General features: G+C 39.5%; 1 protein-coding gene across 6 annotated transcripts in view; it reads right to left on the bottom strand.

The window, feature by feature from the left end:
- LOC105486024 (doublecortin like kinase 1) overlaps window positions 1-21,626 on the bottom strand; it is a 351,355-nt gene that overhangs the window by 62,030 nt on the left and 267,699 nt on the right. For 5 of the 6 annotated variants that reach the window (XM_011748660.2, XM_011748661.2, XM_011748659.3 and 2 more), the window contains 2 exons: window positions 8,759-8,843; window positions 5,685-5,793 (listed from right to left, as the gene is read on the bottom strand). In XM_011748660.2, the coding sequence (XP_011746962.1) occupies window positions 5,685-5,793; window positions 8,759-8,843 (194 nt within the window). Of the gene's footprint in view, window positions 1-5,684; window positions 5,794-8,758; window positions 8,844-15,379; window positions 20,301-21,626 lie in introns of those variants that run through there. The other variant, XM_011748664.3, reaches the window with a different exon arrangement.

The raw sequence follows: 21,626 nt of genomic DNA, 5'->3' as shown, positions 1-21,626 counted from the left end.
CTGGCTTAACATGTGCCATTGGATGGCAGGGAATCTAGACCATTGCACTGCCTGCCTGGATAACCACCAGCAATCCCAGGCAGGGCCAGAGAGCAAGAAGGGACGTTTGTGAGGCTGAAAAAGAAAAGCTGCCGTTCCCTTCACCACCTCCACAAAGGAGATGGATAGACAGGACCGTGCTGGTCAGAAAAGAAAGTGGTTTCTTAGCTTGGTGATTCCTCATGTTTGCCATTTGCTGCTCTTTTCCCTTAAAGGAGTAATTTTAAAGCACTCAATCCTCAGGGCTGGTGTAGAGCACAGGAGGGCTGAATCCCCTCTATAGCCAGTTAGACAAGAAGCCGGATCCCTAGTGAGCCAGAGGGTGTGTTGGCTCCCAGCAGGCCAAGGAAGCAGGTTCTGTCCTAAGCCTACAGCTGAGGCGAAGAGGGCAGCAAACCTAGGGCTTACTAGGAACAAAGACCTTGTGGATTTCCACTATAGAACCTTTTGTAATAGGATTAAACCTTCCATTACATCTACTCACATTTCACAGCGGACAATGAGCTCCACAGAGGACCACCAAATTAATGTTGCACCTTTTCTTTTTTGATTCCTGAGGGTCGAACTATAAAGCCATATAATAAAATCCATAATAAAAGCCACATAATAAAAATTAATTCCTAGAAGCACAGGTTTACAGGAAAGTAGCTAGTCTAGAAAGTGAGCCTGAAAACAGGTGTTAGGACTAATTGTGTGTCATAAGAATAAGAATATAAGTGTCTGCTTTAAGTGAAAACACTTGGCAAGAAATCGACTCTTATATAACGAATTTGCCTTCCTACATACCTGGAACTCTGAGGACTGCTGTGCCTGTGTAATTATTCAGCAAGCCGTGGGATGCAGGGCTCTTTGGTGGATTCAGAGAGGAACGAGACCTGATCCTTGTCTTCAAGGATTCTACATTTGAGTGTACTGAGAAGAATCCGAGATGACCTGATTGATTACTGGTGAGGGGAATACAGCCGTTTGCTTGCTTGTTTTTGAAATTACGTTCTTGACCTTTTACAGAACCCGCTTTGCCACAACAAAAACAGCAGCAACAGAAAACTTTGTCTTCCTCCTGGACTATGGGAAATCAATTTGTAAGGCTGCCTTCGTATTAAATGTGACCCCAGGTCAGAACCCAAACTACTAGAGGGAAATTTTCAAATTTTACAAACTTCAATTAAATCCAACTTTTGGTGTTTGTGCTAAAAATGGTTTGGAGACAGCTGTCTTGTTTAACTTAGTGATTCTCAACTCAGGCCAGTCTTCTGCCCACTGCACCCCTCACCCAGCGAGTGTAGCAGAATGTTAGTCAAAAAAAGAAATGGGCCAGGCACAGTGGTTCACACCTGTCATCCCAGCACTTTGAAAGGCTGAGGCAGGAGGATCACTTGAGATCAAGAGTTTGAGACCAGCCTGGGCCACCATAGTGAGACCCATCTATAAAAAATAAAAACAAAAAAAAATTAGCCAGGCATGGTGGTGTGCACCTATACTCCTGGCTATTCGGGAGGCCAAGGCAGGAGAATGGGTCACTTGAGCTCAGAACTTTGAGACTGCAATGAGCTATATGATCTTGCCACTGTGCTCCAGCCTGGGTGACACAGCAAGACCCTGCCTCAAAAAAAGGTGGTGGTGTGGAAATGGCTAGCAAAGACTGGGATGTTCTGAGCTCACATGGTTTCTCTTGTTGCTGTTATGTGCTGTGTTTTGAAGGATTTAGAGAAAGAGTGTATGGAGAAGGAAAGGCAGCTCCCGAGCAGTCCTCTCCCATAGCATTCATTGAATTTCACCGCAATCCTTGTTTGTGGGTAAAGTTCTCTGTATGAGGCTGTGTCTTGTCTCTCTCTGTAACCCCAGAAGGGCCCAGCATGAGCCTGAACTAGGAGGTGCTCTGCACACATTGTGGAAACTCCAGAGGATGGTGGCAGTTAGCACAATGACAGGAATACCACCCCCAACACCAGCAAAAAGGAGTTAGTAACACGCCCTTTGTTTACCAAGTAATCCTAACAAAGCCCAATCTCAGCCTCCTCCGTAAAGAGGTAACTGCCAAGAGCAGAGAACTGAGGTATTCCACCGTGCCTTGTCAGACGGCTCCCAAGTGGAATTTTATTTTGAATCTGACAAGGGCCCCATGGCTGTCAGGAGCCAGAGACTCCTCAGGAAGGAAAGAAGGAAGAACAGTAATCCACTAGCCAAGAGCAGTGATCTAAGCTTCAGCACAAGGCATCCTCCAAATCCCAGTTCTGACGGAAATGCTTTCAAACTATAGACACATAGTTGCTTTGTTGAGGTTATTACGAATTTTGAGGATTTTCTAGGTGGAAGCAATGCATTTTGGTGACCCTAAGGTCTCAGCTTGTTCTGGTGGGTTTGAGCCTGCTTATGTTCATTGCTAGAGCCAGCATCTTGGCTGCACACATCCTCAGGCTTATAGGTGCCAGAGGGAGAGAGAGAAGCATCCGCAGCAAGGATTTTAATTCAGCTCTGGTGCCTATATCACTAAGCAATTCCAGCGGTGCAGGTGGGGAAGAGGACCAAGAGCCACCGGGGGCACCATCCCTGCTCATGACTATATCACCCCTACCCTTGGCTCGTGTGGTCATTAGTCCACACAGAGCCAGGAAAGTTAGGGATGAAAGGCATCTCACATCGCGCCCTCTACTTGTGCTCTGACTGGTCATTAGTGCTTTTCTGCTTTTTGAGTTTGCTATGGGGCCTCAAAACGCTCCACAAAACAGCTTCAAAGTAGAGCATGTCTCTTCCAGCTGGAGTCACAGTCCACTAACTTCCTTTAGCATGTCCCGGATGCCCCAGAGGCCACTCACGAAGTTACTCCTGGAACATAGGCAGAAATCTAAATGGACTTAGCTGCCAAAGACTATACCGGAACAGGACCACAGAAAGACATCGTTATTGTGTCCATTGTTGTAGATAAATCTTGCCTGTGACAGGATATGATTAGCAGAGGAGGGGCATAGTCACCCTTGGTAATACATATTCTTCCTTCCAAACGCAGCAGAATGTACCCGCAAGCAATGTGTGCCATTCACATTCTTAGCTTGCTTTTTATTTTCTTGGACCTCTGGAAAATATTAGAAGAATGTTTTGTGATACCTCTGGGGAGAGAGGGCACATGCCATATGTCCTCGTTCAGTGGGAGCTGAATACTAACTTCATGGAGCAATCTGGTGTTTAGGTTCTGAAGTTTCATACAGTGAGACCCAAGATGGGAACTCATGCAAAACGAACGCAATCCAAGTTAGAAAGAAACAAATTGATTCTGGATGGAGAAATGGGAAATTTCTATTGTGAGAAGACCAGCCCTGTTGGACTAAGACACCAGCCCGATCCAAGGACTAGCTAGGAGAAACAGCACATGCCACCATGTCAGACTTAACAGATGACGGATGCTGGCAAATCACCAGACACCCCACAGCTCAGGGGCATGGCAATCTGCTAGAAATGGGGTTTTCTGCTACCGTGGAAATAAAGCCAAAAAGAGCTAGATTTACTATCAGTAAAAGCATCAATGAAATATAAAATTATAGAAGCACACATGCATTTGCATGCACGCTTCTATCCACTACCATAGGAATGGCTTTCCCTAATTAATTTAGTCTTATTTGTACAGGACCAAAGGGAAAGTGTGATTTTGGCTCAGCTAAGCCAGTCTTATGGGAGACTCCTTATTAGAGGCAGTGGAGTAGTGGTTAAAAGTGTGGTTTTTGGCCGGGCGCGGTGGCTCAAGCCTGTAATCCCAGCACTTTGGGAGGCTGAGACGGGCGGATCACAAGGTCAGGAGATCGAGACCATCCTGGCTAACACGGTGAAACCCCGTCTCTACTAAAAAAATACAAAAAACTAGCCGGGCGAGGTGGTGGGCGCCTGTAGTCCCAGCTACTTGGGAGGCTGAGGCAGGAGAATGGCGTAAACCCAGGAGGCGGAGCTTGCAGTGAGCTGAGATCCGGCCACTGCACTCCAGCCTGGGCCACAGAGCGAGACTCCGTCTCAACAACAACAACAACAACAACAACAACAAAAAAAAAAAGTGTGGTTTTTGGAGCTGGGCTCGGACCTGTGTCTTGCTAAGTACTTCTTAGCTGACTGACCTTGGGCACTTAACGTGTCCGTGCTTTCTATCTATCACATGGAGACAACAACACTGATATTATGCAAGTATCGTGTTAATTAAATGAAATGTCACAAATTAAGGGCTTCGTAGATAGTTTATGTTCAGCAAAGCAAGGTTGCTCCTGCTTTGGGAGGTGTGAGGCCCAGGGATGCAATGGACATTTTTCATGTTCGGCACAAATGTGCCAAATGGCCAAGCTTCGTGGAGAGGTGGGGGAATGAGAGGGAGAGAGGAGAACCGTGGCTTGGCAGCATGGACTCAGGGATTTTTCAAGCTCCCTATGACTCATGACCCTCCTGGATGCACAGTGGCTGCTCAGCTGGGTCTCTGTCACTGTTGGGAATATCCCAGCCTTGCTGACATGTTGGAATAGAGCAAGGTTTGAGACCCACTGCACAAAGGTCGATAAGGAGTGCTCTGCTACCTGAGCTGGGGAAGCATCTTCCAAAGAGCCGCAAGGGGTGCCGGGAGCACACAAGTGGCTATTGGCCAAATGAAGAACCCTCATGAGATGTGGGGCTCTGTAGAGACTGCCAGCTTTAATATGGCAGGAACCTGTGCTTCTGAATCAAAGCCCGTAGCGGAGGCAAGGTCTAGATCTTCCAGGCCAAAGCCTTCTCGTCTGTCTTCTCTCCTCAGTCATCCTCTCTGAGTGGAGCTCAGGAGCATGATTCTCAGAGGATTAAGAATGGGCAGGGTGTCCAGCCCCACTGCAGGCCGAGAAAGGTGACAAGGAAGTGTGTACACCCCAGGCCAGCCCCCAGAAAGCCAGAGGACACAGTCCCTCAAGGAAAGAGGTTAGTTCCCTCGACTTTTCAATATTCTGCCCACCAGCCCTGAGAAGCTGCTGGCTGACCAGGTTCCCTAAAGCAAGCAGCTGCCCGGGAAAAGCAACCCAAACGTGACACCGAGTGGAGGGCTTGAGGCCACCGTAGCTGGGTTGTAACTTTATCAGTTGTCACTTCTTCGTCTAGTAGCCAGCAGCTAACGTCCTCGATTAGATATCTAGAACCTCAGGATAAACCCTTCCCTTTGGCCCACAGAGTACCGGGTTCATTCATTTTAATACATCTTAATGTATTAAATACCACTTCTGCTGGGGTCAGTACATATGCATGTTAAAGCTTTTCAAGATGATTGTTGATGCATTTCATCTTATGCTAGTATGCGTTACAGACATAAACTCTCACAAGAACTTTCTGACCTCTACGAAATATGTCATAAAAAGTGTGTGAGAAAAACTATTCAATATGGTTTTTAACAACAATAAAAAGGCTTACCTGAAAAGCTGGCAACGTTTCTCTGAGTACATTTTTAAAAATCGAAGTCTTTAATTTATAGATTGTCCCCAGGTATCACTACATTTTTCAAATCTGTTGTTAGATGGGTCTTTCTTTTGCATGTGGGGTTGAGACACTAACTTATTCCATATGTACCACAGACTGGAAATAGAGACACAATCTTGGAAAACATAATGCCAAATGTAACCCTTAAGTATTGATGCAAATGATGTTCTTCTCACCTTTCTACACATTCCTTGACAACAGCAAAATTTCCATCTCCTATTGTTCTTCCGACTTTATATCGTTCTGTTATTGTAGCTGGAATCTGGAAGCCTTCCTCCGACACTTCTGAAAGAATCATTAATACTTTTTTATTGGTGGAAAAGGGAACACAGATGTTGCACAAGGAAACATTTAAAAGTATCATCTAATTGACTGGAACGGATTCAGAATCGATATGTCATTCTCTGTACAGTGAGGCAACCGCCTCCTTCCCTTGCTGACATTGTATATACTCAACAGATTTTACTAAGACAAATGATAAAATAAAAAGAAACGTAAGGGGTCCACTCCCACCTATATAAGAGAAACTTGGGTTTTCTGATGCTGTGGGGATTCTCAGGAGGAAGCTTTGCTCCTTTCACTTCATGCCAATTTGATCAATAGTGTTTACTGAATACCCACTGTGTACAGAAAAATAGCATTCCCATGTATGGCGCAGGAGGCAACTGCAGTTCGCAAGGGACTCTGGGCTGCTTGACATTGTACAAGCATGAAAATTGCCTGCTGTTTGGACAGTTAGTTTTACTACATCCTGAAATGGAAATCTCCATAAAATTCCTTATGAACTAAGCACTGATGGCCACCCGTCCTCAGTATCAACGAGCAGACTTTAGACAAATGTTCTCACCAGCAACCTGCATAGCAGATGTTGAGTTAAAATTACAATATCTATTATGTCTGTGAATGGAACAGTTTTGTAGTTTCAATTATGTTAGTGCCACTAACACAACACATTTTCCCCCTGAAAATGCATTTTGAAATATTTTGCAAATGCCTAATATGCTTTAAATATCTAAGGCCATAAAACTAAATAAGCCACAGTTAGGTCACGTAAATATACTGAATAACCTTTAACATCTTAAGGGTGTAAAAAGCCTTTTATAGCTGGACTCTAAAATGTACATGCTTTAAAGTGATAAATCCCAGCTCTCCCTCAGGCAACCTGAATGCAAAATGTGACGGAACCCTGGTGTGTTTTCTTAATGTACTCCTCTTCCGACCTTTCATCGTAAACTGAGACTAAACATCTCTCCTCAGAATACAACTTTGGGTGGTGAATGGGCTTTCTTAGTAGTTTTTGTATTCATACTTGCTCTGTGTTGTTGGAGACCCATAATCAAATGGAAACAGACAATCATTAGATATCTGCATGAGGGCCTTTCTTCTCGATTTATAATGATGCTCAGTTGGCATCAATCTGAATTCTAGAGTGGATGAAATTTCTAGAAAGTATTGAACAAATGTAGGACATTTGCTGCTGCTACTTTTGTCCTTGGCGTTGGTACAGTCTCTTCACCCCTTTACAGGTGACATTTCCCTCTTACCCTGCTGGAAGCCATCTAGGTGGTCTCTAGAATAAAGTGAGGGCTGGAGCCAATCCCCCTACCCCCATCTCACCCCTCTAAAGAAGCTGCAATTTTGCCTCTGTTTGAAGGACTCAGCCAGGGGAGTTTTGTCTACTGCAAAGCACCCAAATTTACAAAACAGCTCCCACATGACACAATCTTAAGGCTCTTTACTATGTGGCTAAGAAAGGAACCCTCCTTGGCTGCTGGGTACAAGTGTGACCCTGCAGGTGGGAAATGGAAGAAGGTACTTCCATCCTGCCTTCTGGTGGGAGCATTCACTGAGTTGAGACACCCATTGAAAGCACATGGCTTGGGATTTTTTTCCCTAACTATTCATAAAAGGTATCTTTTCTCACTTTTGGTTAAGAAGGCCCAGCCAGGCCAGGTGCAGTGGCTCATGCCTGTAATCCCGGCACTTTGGGAGGCCAAGGCAGGTGGAACAATTGAGACCAGGAGTTTGAGACCAGCCTGGCCAAGCTGGCAAAACCTCATTTCTACTAAAAATACAAAAATTAGCCAGGCATGGTGGCAGATGCCTGTAATCCCAGCTACTCAGGAGGCTGAGGCAGGAGAATTGCCTGAACCTGGGAGGTGGAGGTTGCAGTGAGCTGAGATAGCGCCATTGCACTCTAGCCTGAGAGACAGAGCGAGACTCCAAAAAAAAAAAAAAAAAAAAGGGTTAGCCAAAGGTTTAAATCAAGAACCATTTCATTTCATTTAAAAAATACAAAACACATTGGAACAAAAGAGACTTCTAGGTGGCTGGTTTTCATATTTCTGGAAGTACAAAAAATTCTGATGTTGCATTGTATGTAGTCAGAAAATAATTACACTGTAAATCACATATTTCACTTAATATAATAAAAGCACTTCTCAAAGGGTACTTTTTGGCCAAAAAAAAAAAAAATTAAATCATATCATTTAACACAAATAAGAGAAGTGGATTCCTTAACAGTGGCTTGATGGTATCACTTTTATCCTTTCCAAATATTTCCCCGTAGTTGATTTGAACCTCGTAATAGCCTTCAGGAAGGAAATAGGTGTGATTCACAATCTCCATTTCATAGGATAGGAAGTAAGATGCAGAGAGTTGAAGATGCTTGTCCAAAACAATCCAGTGAGTTAGTGAAAAAGTCATTTCTGGAATCCTGATCATTTGACCACATCACAGAGATGTTCTGCAGTGAATTAGCTCAAGGATATTTTTGCAATTTCCACCAATTCTTTTTGTAAAACCATATTTTCATGTATTGAGTTCACTTAATTTAGGGTACATCTGTGAGACTACAACAGTCAAAAGAATAAATTGTCTTTAAATTTGAATGGTCTTTGTTCACTTAAAGTAACACTAAAAGTGAACAGGGTTTGGGAAAACAAAAACAGCCATGATCCCAGCGATCCCCTTTTATTTCCAAAGCGGGCAATAGCTGGCCTTCTTAGGATACATATGCCCTCAGAGGATGGGAAATGTCTCCAAAATGGGCCAACTTCCCCTTCCCATTCTCACAGAGCAGATACCAATCCCTGGTGGGCACCATATTCAACCCTATCCCCTTGTGATTGACCCACAGGAGCTGCTCAGCCTTGTCCACATCATTCTGCTTGAGAAGCTACAGTTTCTTGGAGTAAATTTAGCCAACCCATCCTCTGCCTCCTCAGATACCAAGTCCCAAGCTCATCACCTTCTCCAGGGCCGTCGTTCTCATCCATCGAGCTGCAGACTTTGGTGGATGCAAGTGAAGTAGAGGAGCCGCCATGCTGAGAGCTCTGTAGGGGAACAGAAACCGGTAATTCAAAAACTGGGTCAGAAGGCCTGGGTTTCCGGGGGCCGTGCCCAGCTCGGAATCTCAAGAGAAACCTTTGCCCATGCTAGGGAGGATTTGAACTTAACACTTGGAAAAAGACGTCTTCAGCATATTCAACTGGGGCCACATCTCCCTCTCTCCCTATTAACCAATAATAGACTGTGATAACAGGATCAAGCTGGTTATTGTGAACTTGAATGTTCCATGACTTCTTATTCCTTTTGCTCAAAATCAGGGTCCTTTAGCTCACTCTTTGGGTTTGGAAGAGTTCAAGCATCTCACCTGACTCTTCCACAGTCTCTCGGCAAATGGCCCTCAAATGTGGTACCATTCTGATCCCATTCACTATTTTTTCTATTTTTCCAATAGAAAACATTTCTCTTCAGTTTGTTTTTATAAAATATCCTAAAAAAAAAAAATTTAAATGCTCCACCTTACCACAACTTTAGGAGAAAGGCTAAAGAGTGGGGTTGTCATTTCTATTTTGAGATCAAAACGTAAGCACTGAGTAGTTATTGGTTTGTTAAATGTTACATAATAAGTCTGAAATAAAGACAAGAATAAAAGCCTAGGCCTTATAGTTCTGTTTGATGTTGACCCAAGACCCATGAAAGCAAACAGGGTAACCAACTGTATGAGAGAGCTCAGAGGACAAAACAGTACCAAATATTTAATATTATGACTGGCTATGGGGCAGTACTTTAACAATGAATGTTTCCATCTCTGCATCTATTTCCTGAGAAAACAATTTGCACATTTCAATGCTATTTCTAAATAGTGAACACAGCTTGTCCTAAAAGATCTTCCTTCTGTTTCCCTGGGTTTATCCACTTGGTTGGCCTGATGGGAGCAGGAGGCGGTGAGGGGGCGGGCGGCATTGGCTCATGGTGCTGGCTGTCTGTGGAGCAGAGAGAAGGGAAAGAGCATCTGTAGTTGAATTAATAATGAAGAGGTGGTAAGAAGCAAAGCTGACCTGTTTTTCCTCTGCTTACCTGTTTCCCTTCAACCTCCTCCCCAACCCATTCAGCCTTAAAGTATGTACAAAGTAGGAGGAAAGACACGTTTGACGTAATTTCATTATGGTCTATAGTATCCTGCATAGGAGATTCAAAGATTTTAGTTTCCATTAAAAAGATTAATATAGTTGGGGAAATGCTGCCTAAGTCACTGCAGAGCCATCTAAGTCAAACACCACGGAACTTTTTCCTGGGTGTGACTTAGATAAGCATGTCCCATTGGTCAAGTTCATCAAAGCTCACAGTTGACACCATTGGGATGAAAGTTAATGTAATAGCAATAGCACATCTGCTTTCCTAAAGAACAGGCTAAAATTTTCGAGATGACTCTTGTATACCCCTGGATACCACACAGTTTGTGTAATGTGCCCATTGTTTCCAATATTATAAAAATCCCCCGTCAGCAAGCCTGGTGACTTGAGCCGTTTTTCTATCTTTTGTAACCAGCAGCACACATTTGTCATGTCAGGCTAGAAAAACGGATTAAGAGTGTCACCTTGACACAGAGTTTTTCTTAGTGTGACACTATGGGCCCATAATCCACTCTGTGGAAGGGACTATAAATGTAGGAGCTTCTAAGTCATGCTTTGCTGACTTCTATGGATGAACGTCTTTTTGTGAAAATCTAGTATTTATAATATTGCGTTATGAGGCTGAGACAAGGCAGATTTATTATGTCAATAACCCAAGAAAATAAACATAACCACATTTGAGGGGACAGTGTGTGTTTTCCAGAACAGTGAGATCCTTCATCCTCTGGGTCATTGTTTTTGCTGCAGACATAATGGCGTTCTAAACAGAGAAGCACTAAGTAAATGTCTACAATGTAGACCTTCTCTTCTGGGCTTTCGGGTCCTTGAATTTCTTCCAGCAGTAGCACAAATGGTATTTCATAATGGAGACACATGGTGTGGTTTAGGCTGGCAGGTGCTGCCTTGTCACGTGGTGTTTTAAATTTAGAATACAAAGACACATTCTTTCACCAAATTAATAGACCAGTAGCATGTTTCCTAGCAAAGATGTTCACAATTTAGACACTCAATTCCAAAAGCTTGTTCTTTTAGCAAGAACATCAGGTACTCGATACAGAGCTCTGACCCATAGTACATGAAAACATCTTTTAAACTGTAACATTCTATAAACTTGTGGGCTATTATTCACTCAATGCTTTATCAACTAATGAATTGGATTTAACAGTGCCACCAAATGGTCGATCCCTGAATGCTTGTCACAATGCCAGCTGGGTTTTCTCTGCTTTCTGAACAAAAACCTCTCAAGGATTTTAGGCTCTGGTAGAAAAAAAAAAAAAGGGGGGGAAAAAGTAGGGTTAACACAAGTTGCTTATGTTTGTGACTGCTTGTTTTCAACGTTATGATTGTATTTTTGTGTTTCTGAAAATGTATCCTGAGTCATTTCAAATTTTCTGCTGCTTGAGAGTAACAGATGATGGGCAGTTAAGAGAAAAATATACTTATGGACATACAGAGTTCTCTGAAAATGTAAAGCTTTCATTTTATTTGTTATGCTCAAAGAGAGTAAAATCAATGTATTAAACTTCTAATAGTGTTATCTCTTTTTTCCCAAAGAAGTAATATAGTTAATACTAAATACTTTTCCAAGATAGTGACCATTCATTGATTCCGAGAGTTTGGGGGACTGGGATGGACCTTAAATATTACCTATTCCACCCCATTTCCACCCAGAGACCAAATGCCCCCTACAGAAATCCTAGTGGGTGGTCAGATGGCCTCTGTCCAAATACTTCTAGTACTGAACATAGTACTTCCGGAGGCAGCCCTTCATCATTAATAGGAGGCAAAATAAAGGAAGTTCTTCTGTAAGTTATGTTGAAATTATATCCTTCTACATTTTCCATTTATTGGTCTTATCTCTGATTTCCAGAGTTGCCCAGTACAGGTCTAATCCACTTTTCACATGACAGTCTTTCAGGTGTTTGAAAATAGCTACTGGTCTCCATCTGTGTCTTCCCAGCACTTTGGGAGGCTGGGGCAGGAGGCTCGCTTGAGTCCACAAGTTCAAGACCACCCTGGGCCACACAGTGAAATCCTGTCTCTACAAAAAAAAAAAAACCCTGGTGCTTAAAAATGAATGCAATATTCTGGGTGTGCTCTGACTAGCACAAAGCAGAGAAGGATAGAGTTTTCTTTCTCGTGACTAGAACATTAATTAACTTCAAGATCTTATTGGCTTATGTGGATGAGGCCATAGCATTTCACCTTTACAATGAGCCCACAGCTATGTCAGGTCTCCCTGGTGTGTGTTTGAAAGGTTGTCTTGGGCCAAGTCCAGGACTTCACATTTCCCCACATTAAATGTCATCTTTATTACATTAATATCCTCCCAGCCTGTTATCTTTTAGATTCTGATCTGGTCTCCTAATGTTTTTGCTCTGTCTCCCAGTTGAAGCCATACCAGTAATCAGCATGACTCTTTGGATAATCCAGCAATTCTTTCCTAATCCACCTAAATATACTAACTTAGACCCTGCTGGAACATTTCTATTATTATCCATAAGTCCAACGGAAGGATTTCGAACATAGTAAAGGCAAAATGTGTAAGTGCTTGCTCTTTAGAATTAACTTAATGAGATTAACCAGCCTTTCTTTACAACCAACAGAAGCTGAAAAGCCCACCTATATTTTTTCATTGCTTGTAAATGAAATTAATTTACCTTTTTGGTTTTTCCGAGCAGATAAATCATTTTATAGTCCACATGCCAACAAGATTTTATGTTTGCTTCAATTTGCTAATTCCAAGGCATCTGGGTGTACAGTACAAAATGTACAGTTATTTCAGAATTTAGGGCAATTAGCTGCTCTGAGAAATGTTGTGACATTTGAAATGTCATCACCCCCTCCCCTCCAAGCAGATTTAATGGGAAGCATTTGGAAAGGTTGCTGGCACCTGGATGCTTTTATGGCACACCTTCATAAAAGCACTGCCCTAAGTAAGAACACATCCTAAGTGTAGCTATTGAGCTTGGGATCATATAACAGATGGAGAACATATCACACTTTTTGAAGTAAGCGAGAAAGCTGACATAACAACTCTAACCACATTTTATCAAGATGTATCTGATGACGATGTAGTGGAAAACAGTTCACTTTAAATGGTGTGAGTTACTCTTGCCATTTGTATTAACGTTGTCACTCAGCTGGGGTCCACGCTGCAAGAAGATTTTGAAAATATATAATTGAGAGAATTGATCTAATCAAGGTAGAAAAATCTCACCACACTTTAGCTTTGGCTGGATAATTGCACCATTTCCACTTCACATTTTATCTTGGCATACAATTATTACCTTATTGAGTTGATACTGATTTGAAAAATGGTTAAAAATAATTTAGAAATCAAGTAATCACTGGCATATGATTTCTGAATCAATCTTATAAAGGACACACAAGCAATACATTTTTAACACACTCAAACAGTTGTCTTGGTGATCTTGACTTTAGATGCACAGAAGCTCTAAAGAGGACCTCTAACAAAATTAAATAATAATCGTGGTGAAGAGAGCTTGAAACTCACAGGATTCTATATGATATAGAAAAGCCATACATTTATTTATTTCCCAAGTGGGTATAGAACAGTAAGTTGAAGGCATCACTCTGCAATTACTAATAAGGCTCCACTATTTGAAACAAGGCACAAAGGAACTGCTTTTTCCCAATTCCTTTGTCTGCACTCTTCATAGTAGTACGTGCAGCCTAAATAAAGTTTATGGCACAGATAAGCATGAGCATAAGTAAGAATGAATACTGAAAAATGTAAAACTTTATCATAAAGATTTGGATAAATTTTTCAAAAGACTAGAGAACTGTTACTCATGAAGTTGGTTTACCGAAAGGAGGCGAAAATGCAAATGGAAACAACGGTGTTATGGCTATGTTAGTGAAACCATGCGAGCCAAGATTTCAAAGACAAATGCATTTAGTTACAACTAGATCTATACTGTTTGTTGTATTGTATTGGGTAGTTTTTCTGGCCTCAATTGTCCATTCACTATACTCATATAAGCCAAGATCTATAAATTGATAATCTGAACCATTTGTCCCAAGGAGACTGTGCCATTTGGTAGCCACATGCCTCCTCTCATGAGTTACACCCTTCATGAAATCTTAGTTTGGAAGCAGCCCAGGAAGACATCCACTGTATTTCCTCTGGATAGAATAATTCCCTCCATGATTTACTCCTCAAATGGGATTCCCAACCTGTAATGAAGGGAGCTCACCACTCTTCTAGGCACCTGCTACATTTTATGCTAAACTCTGGTTATATTAAGAAACTGTAACTACAATTTGAAATATTTATAAATTTGGAAACATTCCTTCCAATGATTATTGCTACAGACACTGATTACATTTTGCTGTGATCATTGCTGTGGACATTCATCAAGGAAATAATACAGAGAACCAATTAAAGCAAATGTAATTTGAAGATTAAAGTAAAACTAGTGAAAATGTTAGATTTAAAACCAGAATTTGGAACTTATATTGTAATTATAATATTAAATATTTTTTTCATCTGGGCGCAGTGGCTCACACCTGTAATCCCAGCACTTTGGGAAGCTAAGGTGGGAGGACCACTTGAGGTCAGGAGTTCAAGAGCAGCCTGGCCAACATGGTGAAACCGTGTCTCTACTAAAAATACAAAAATTAGCTGCGCGTGGTGGTACACACCTGTAATTCTAGCTACTCAGGAGTCTGAGGCACAAGAACCACTTGAACCCAGAAGGCGGAGGTTGCAGTGAGCCAAGATCACACCACTGCACTCCAGCTTCGGTGACAGAGCAAGACTCTGTCTCAAAAATATATATATATTTTTTTCTAGCTCGGTCAGCAGAATTTCCTATCCTCTTTAACATCCTTTTCTATCTTCCTTTTATAAATGAAACATAGTATGATTTTTGTTCTGAATTAGAGAGTCAAGTATTTTACTATCATTATTTTAATTAACTTTATTTTTAAAACCATATATTTATCCAGTGATTTTAAAAGAAATAGCTTGTATAAATACACACACAGACATGCTCACATACACATGCACATTTTTTTCCCCGCAAGTTAGATCACCTTGGGAAAAATGCCTTCAAGCCTAGCAGACCACTAGTGGTTTTAAAAATGCATGTTAATTTCTTCTTTTCAATGAGTTATCAATATGTCTGACAAATTCATCCTTTAAGGCAACCCTGAAAGGAAGGTAGAGTCCTGATTTTAATGCAACTACCTGAAACAGAATTCTTCATCAGATAATCTTATTTTGTTATTACTGTCAGTATTTTACACTTCAGATGCTATGTGGTACCATTCTGTAGTCTCTCAAATATCACTTGTTGATGCTAATTACAACAGAAGAATGCCATACACGTGATTGTGAAGGTCACCCTTACCCCACACATGGTCATTTCAATTGCAGCGTCTACTTATCAAGTTTTTTGAAAGAAACTCACTGAACAACATAGGCAGTTTTTCCTGTTTATTATATAGTTATTCTAAGGTGGTAAGTGTCACAAAGTTAACTTCAAGAGGAATAACATGGTCCAGTGTGAAACACAAGGTACAACATTTTGCAATGAAACCACAGCACAAAGTAATTGAACTTTCAAAATTGGGTAGTTCAATGAAACATTTTGTCAATGCTTCGCTTTATAAAGCTCTGCTGATGGCCTCAGTTGATGGATTTAAAAAATATATTGCTGTGTCAAATGTTTTAACACCAAATGCTTTTTTTAAGAGAATACACATCCAATCAACTGAAACTGTGAGCAGAAAGTATCTAACTTCTTTATAAAAATGTTATCCAAATTTACAACATTCATAATATATTTCAAAGTAAAGAGTTCTTAGAAAAAATAAACTCAATTCCTTGCTTACTGATGAGTATCAACTCCTCAAAAACACATCACAAGAAAGTTAACTTTCATACTTCTTTGCCTATAACCTTTAGATATCTACTACCCTGGCTTCAAAAACATTTTGTGGCCATATATAATACAAACATTCATGTATTACATGCATCATTTATACTATCTTGGAATTTATCCATCATCTTTACTAAAATGAACCGTATTTTAAAGACATCATATGTCATGCACCCTTAAAAATTATAGTGAGGACCTCTGATTTCCTCTTTTTTCCACATGCGTAACAGGCACAAAATTACAAATATTTTTCAACTGACAGTACAACACACTATATCAGGCAATTGGTATATTGAATTCAATATATCTCTAATTTTCACACTATGCTTCTGTGGGATATTTCAATCAAAGACAGTTATCACTAACATGCACAAATAGCGATGCTAGCAAGGCTAATGCAAATATGCATAAATGAGCAAATGTATGCATATATAGTAAATTCATCCAATTAACATTTTCAAGTGTGTATATATTTATGTAGATATATACACACATACAGCAAGTATATTCATAATTTGTCAACAGGTTAGAGTTTTGAAAGAACATACAGGATCGCCTTACAGGTTATCTGGCTTTGTTATTAAACTTACTTCATATCAAATATACTCTGGATTCTCTTCTATTTATGTTCCAACATTATACTTGACAATCTGCAACTGTATCAGGGTTTCATTTTTTTAGTGTATAGTGACTGACAATCACTACAAGTCATCCATAAACACACAATAAAAAAAAGTCAGTCATAGTATTCAATCTTGTTAATAATTGAACACAAAGATAAATCAATATAAACATTAATGTTACTTACATTTAATAGTTAACACAGTGTTGGATTTGGCTGAATTTCAATTTTTTTGATAAATCAGTACATCTGAATATTTGGAACCATTTGCCGTACTAGTTGAGCAAACTGTTTTTTAACTTAAACATGTCCCAACTAGTATGTCACAGAGTAACACTTTATGACATGAAGATTTTATATATAATTCCACAAGAGCCAGTCACTTATAAGGCTGTATCCCAAATACTATACTTTACTATTGATGGTTTATACACATACACAGATACTTACAGAAGCATACCCACATACACACCAAGCCTGGCAAATTTACATAAACACCCAAACACCTGTATAGATATATGGCCACATATGAAAAATTTAGCAGTCCAAGAATTAAAATATGTGGAATTTTCAGGAATATTATTCTATATCTTCATTTACTTCCATTAAGAAATCTGACTTGCACACTTCATTGTTTTTAAGTTTAAAAAGGAAAGAAAGAAAGAAAGAAAGAAAGAAAGAAAGAAAGAAAGAAAGAAAGAAAGAAAGAAAGAAAGAAAGAAAGAAAGAAAGAAAGAGTCCAATCATGTACAGATCTTCAGGGCATGTGTTGGAAATTCCACAGCTGGTTATGTAGGGTACATATATAGTACGTTAGTGCTGGTTCAAACGGTTTTAGAAAATGTTTTTTGGATTCTTAATATTTAGATGAGCCAATATATGTGCACAGGGATGTACACAAATGAGAGAACCTGACACTTCTTAAAATTCTATGGCAGTACGGAAACAGTGTAGATTTTTCCCCCTGCCTAGATGATTAAATAAGACAAAACACACCATGTGGCTTTCAGAACTATAGTCTTTTGAGTTCACACTGAACTTCACACTTTATATATTTTTCAGTTTTGCACTTCTAAAATGCTGAAAGCAGGGAAATATTCCTAATACCTTTTTCTACAATGTCTACGTCTAAGAAAGAAGTAAGAGCAAGTGAAAAAGTATCGAACTTTGAACTACAGCACGAAGTCTTCAGAGCACATTTAGGATTATCATTAGGACAAAACTGCATGGCTATTGCTGAAGTGCTCCCTGTTCAGTAGAACAATTTAAAAATTCATTGCCGAATTTTTTTATAAAGAATTCTATAAGTAAGTCAATCATAAGCGCCTATAAATCACCAATTCTGTTCCACCAATGAACTGAAAACTTCTGGTTTGTTGCTAAGAATTTTTTATTTCTGCTTTAGTTTAATAGAATTATGTTTTGCATAAAAAAGAGATCTCAAAGACTATAAATGGTGTGCTGTTTCAATCTCTGAGGGACTTTACTTTCAAAAAGTAAATGATATATATAGCCCCTGAACAGTCCTTTAATAGAAGTCATATGTTCAAGAGATTAAATGCTGTGGAAAGCACTTCCCTTGGAACTGCTCGAATGGAAAGTTGGCCATGATATCTATCGGCAATTAGTACAAGTTCAATTTCTTTTTGCCCTGTCTAAACAAAGCCATGGGTTCTATATCAATTGGCAATATCTACCACTTAGAACAAATAGCATTTATTGGACCTTTCTAGAAGTAGTTGTCCATAAGATTGACAGTGCAGGGAAGTTAAAATTATTGGAATTTATTTTTGTTCTCAACCATCTGACCCCACCAGATTTAAAGTAACTGTTCCACTGCTTTCTTTGCATTTTTGGCAATTTAGACAAATACATACTAATCTTTTATGGACTCAACTGTATTAAGTAATGCGTTTTACAAAGACATAACTAAAACAGACACCAGCATAGGCAACCTCACAGATGTTTACTGTTTCAGCTAAAACAAAGCAGCCTTTGATCTCAGCAGGAGTCTCTGGTCATTTCTATTGGAAACAGTTTTAAAACCTGAAGCCTGGAACAGGTATTATTATGAACTGTTCTTTCAAGATGGAATGGTTCAGTTTGCAGCTCTTGAATAACCTGCCAGAGAAATGTCTTTCTCTCCAACAGACAGCATAATGAGGCACTAATCATTATAGGGCTAAGTTTTCAAATGCTGTTAGATTGCCTGGATGTTTTTTCTTCTTCTTCTTCTTTTGGTTGGAATATTTTATTCACTTGTAAAGTGAGATGGTAACATATGTAACTATAAACCAGATGGTAAAATTTGCTAGTTGAACAATTTATCAGGGAGATAAATCAATAACATTTAAAACAGTGCGTGACAACTGAATTTCTCTCCATCTTGAATCAAACATTTGAAAATTGTTTTCAAGTAAAATTTGAAAAACAATCATGTAAAAGCCTCGAAATGGCATCAAACATTTTTAATTTGTCACCTACTGAGATATGTCAAGCGTGGAGAATATCAAAACCATGCTTCACAAGTCTTAAATTGTTAGTGTTTGAACTAGTAAAAGTAAATGACCACTAGGATATGGCTTAAATACAATAGACTATACATATTAAATTAATTTTTAACATTCAGACTTAAAATAATTATTTTATGTTTAAGCAAAGCTGACTATAATTTTTTAAAAATAGAGGACTAGAAGAGCAGAATTAGTAGGTTAATGTTTAACAATGGGTTATAATCATAGACTTAATTGGTTTAACACAAAAGGAGTTTTGCATATGAAAATTTCCAAAACACCAGCAAGATTGAGAATTTTTCAGAGTGGAGATTTGGATACTCTAGGCCTGATTTATACAGCACCATTTAAGTGAATCTTGCTTTTCAAATGGATTTCCTGGAAAAAGTCCAGATACAATTTTTTTTAGGTCTGTATGAAAAAAAAAAAATTCCCAGCTTTAGTTTTTACACATTTAAAAAATTATGTATATGATTGTAAGAAAAAATTATACAATCTATAGCAATGCCATTGGCCAAGTTCTTCATGTTGGCATATAGCTTAAGCTTAATTTATACTGTTTCTACTAAAATAACTTTAAAAAATAAAATTTACTTGACAACAAAAACAAGGAAAGTTCCTAACGCCTAATTTTAGAGTCTTTATGAGATGTGTCCTTGTCACAATTTTTCTTTTTCTCTCAAATATACTAACCCACAAAACAATAAGTAGCTTTTTCTACTGTCTAGGGAGAAAAAAATCTACCCAAGCATTTTTATTATTTTGCAATAAAAATACCTCTAAAAACCAGCAATTCAAATTTTAAAAAACAACATAACCTTAAGAAAAAATATGCCTACTAGTGCCATTTTAATATGCTTTGCAGAAAGTACAGAAAAATTATATCTCTATGCCTACTTATAATTAAGAAGAAAACTCCATCTACAGAAATTCTGGCTCTATATTGCCACACGATTAGTGTGTTCTTGTACTCAATATTGGGTCCGTAAATGAAATTCATCTAGAGCCAGGCGCTGCACAAAAATCTCAGCATTTTGTGTTCAGATTCTCCCCAATCAAATCAATGTGGGAGATATTTTTTAAAATCTCTCAATTTCAAGGTTGAACATCATGAATATAAAATGCCTACATATTTACTTTCGTATGATTTGGTCTTTTACCATTTCAAGGTATGCAAAACTCTTTTGTGTATTTTGCTGTTAGACTTTTGCTTAGGAAATGTGAAACCTTCACCCAATCACAAACCATATACATTGCTCCATTGTTTCTTTTACACTGAGTCTCCTACTGAATCCAAGTCATCCGAAGAGAGGGGGCGGTACAGGTCCTGCAAGATGAAGGGCGGTATAGATTTGTTTACTCAACTTTCTTGGGTGCCCTGTGGCTCTCGTGGGAGCAACACTGAATGGGCATCCCCGGTTTCTAATATTATTGACCTTTTCAAGTCACCAACTTGGAGTAGGAGGAAAGATAATAATAGAGAAACCGTCTAAATAAACAAAATGGTGCTGGTTTCACCTTATTAGCAAGAAAATGCCTCTTGGTCTATTCATAATCTTTCACCTTCCTTGATGCCTGTTGAGTTGCATAGCCCCTGAGGTCTGTGAAGGTCACCTCCACTACTGTGTGACTAGGCAATTCTTCCTTGACCATTTCCTTCCCATTCTTGGTAGAAAAGGAACATGCTTACCTCAAGATAAAATAATTTATAAGGAGGCTCAGATGGCATTCAGCAAATTCTGGTCCCAGAGCAGCAACTCAAATGTTGTAGTTGCATGTAGCATAAAACCCAAGAAAGCATTGCTTTCTCAAAATATTATGTATGGACGACAGAAAGAGTGCAAAATTAACCCACCTCACCCCAAATCCCTTCCCAATGTTCTTTCCCTGTTCTCCAACAGACCACTCACTCATCACCTCCTCTCTCTTTTCCTCCCTCCCCTTCCTGCTACTAGATCTCGATTGGTAGCCAGGCAACCCGCTCAGATCTGCAGAGAGCGTCTAGAGTTGGCTTTTCTCCTGTTTTGTACCACCCACTCCTCACATCATCTGACTGATCAGATAATCTACAAAAGTCAGTGATGTGGGAGTATAATGGGGAGATTCATTCAGCCTACATAACACAACACATTTCTTCCTGATGGATTAAGAAATGGGACCAAAAAAAGTTCATGAGTGGGAAAAGAGTCTCCAGGCTCTGCTTCTGTGACCAGTCAAACGCCTGTAGACAGCATCTTAAATAACTCTGCTTCGGAAAAATAGGTTACTTGGTACATTGCCACGAATATGCTTATGAAGAGAAATGTCTGGCATGCAGGTTTTTCATTGTATAAGACTATTCCAAAATGTCAAGAGAGGTAACATAAAAATGTGATTTTAACAGAAGAAAAAAAGGTAATTAAATTTTGTAACTAATATAAGTAAAAACTAGATTTTCTTATTTGTAAAGAAACCAGTCAAATGTCTCAACCTTCCTTCTGAAAAAACACCTTATGTTCCTGTATTTTTAAAATGGGGGCAAGGTGTGTGCGCGTGCATGTGTGTGTGTGTGTGTGTGTGTGTGTGTTGGGGTGAGGGTAGTCAACTCATTTTCTTGGCTATGTTGCTAGGCAACACAGAAGGAAAAAATAGAAGTAGCTACTGTTTTCCAATC

The sequence above is a fragment of the Macaca nemestrina genome, chromosome 16, assembly GCF_043159975.1.
Source record: "Macaca nemestrina isolate mMacNem1 chromosome 16, mMacNem.hap1, whole genome shotgun sequence".
Lineage (NCBI taxonomy): Eukaryota > Metazoa > Chordata > Mammalia > Primates > Cercopithecidae > Macaca > Macaca nemestrina.
Note: the sequence above shows the minus strand (reverse complement) of the source record. Positions and strands in the feature narration are given on the sequence as shown.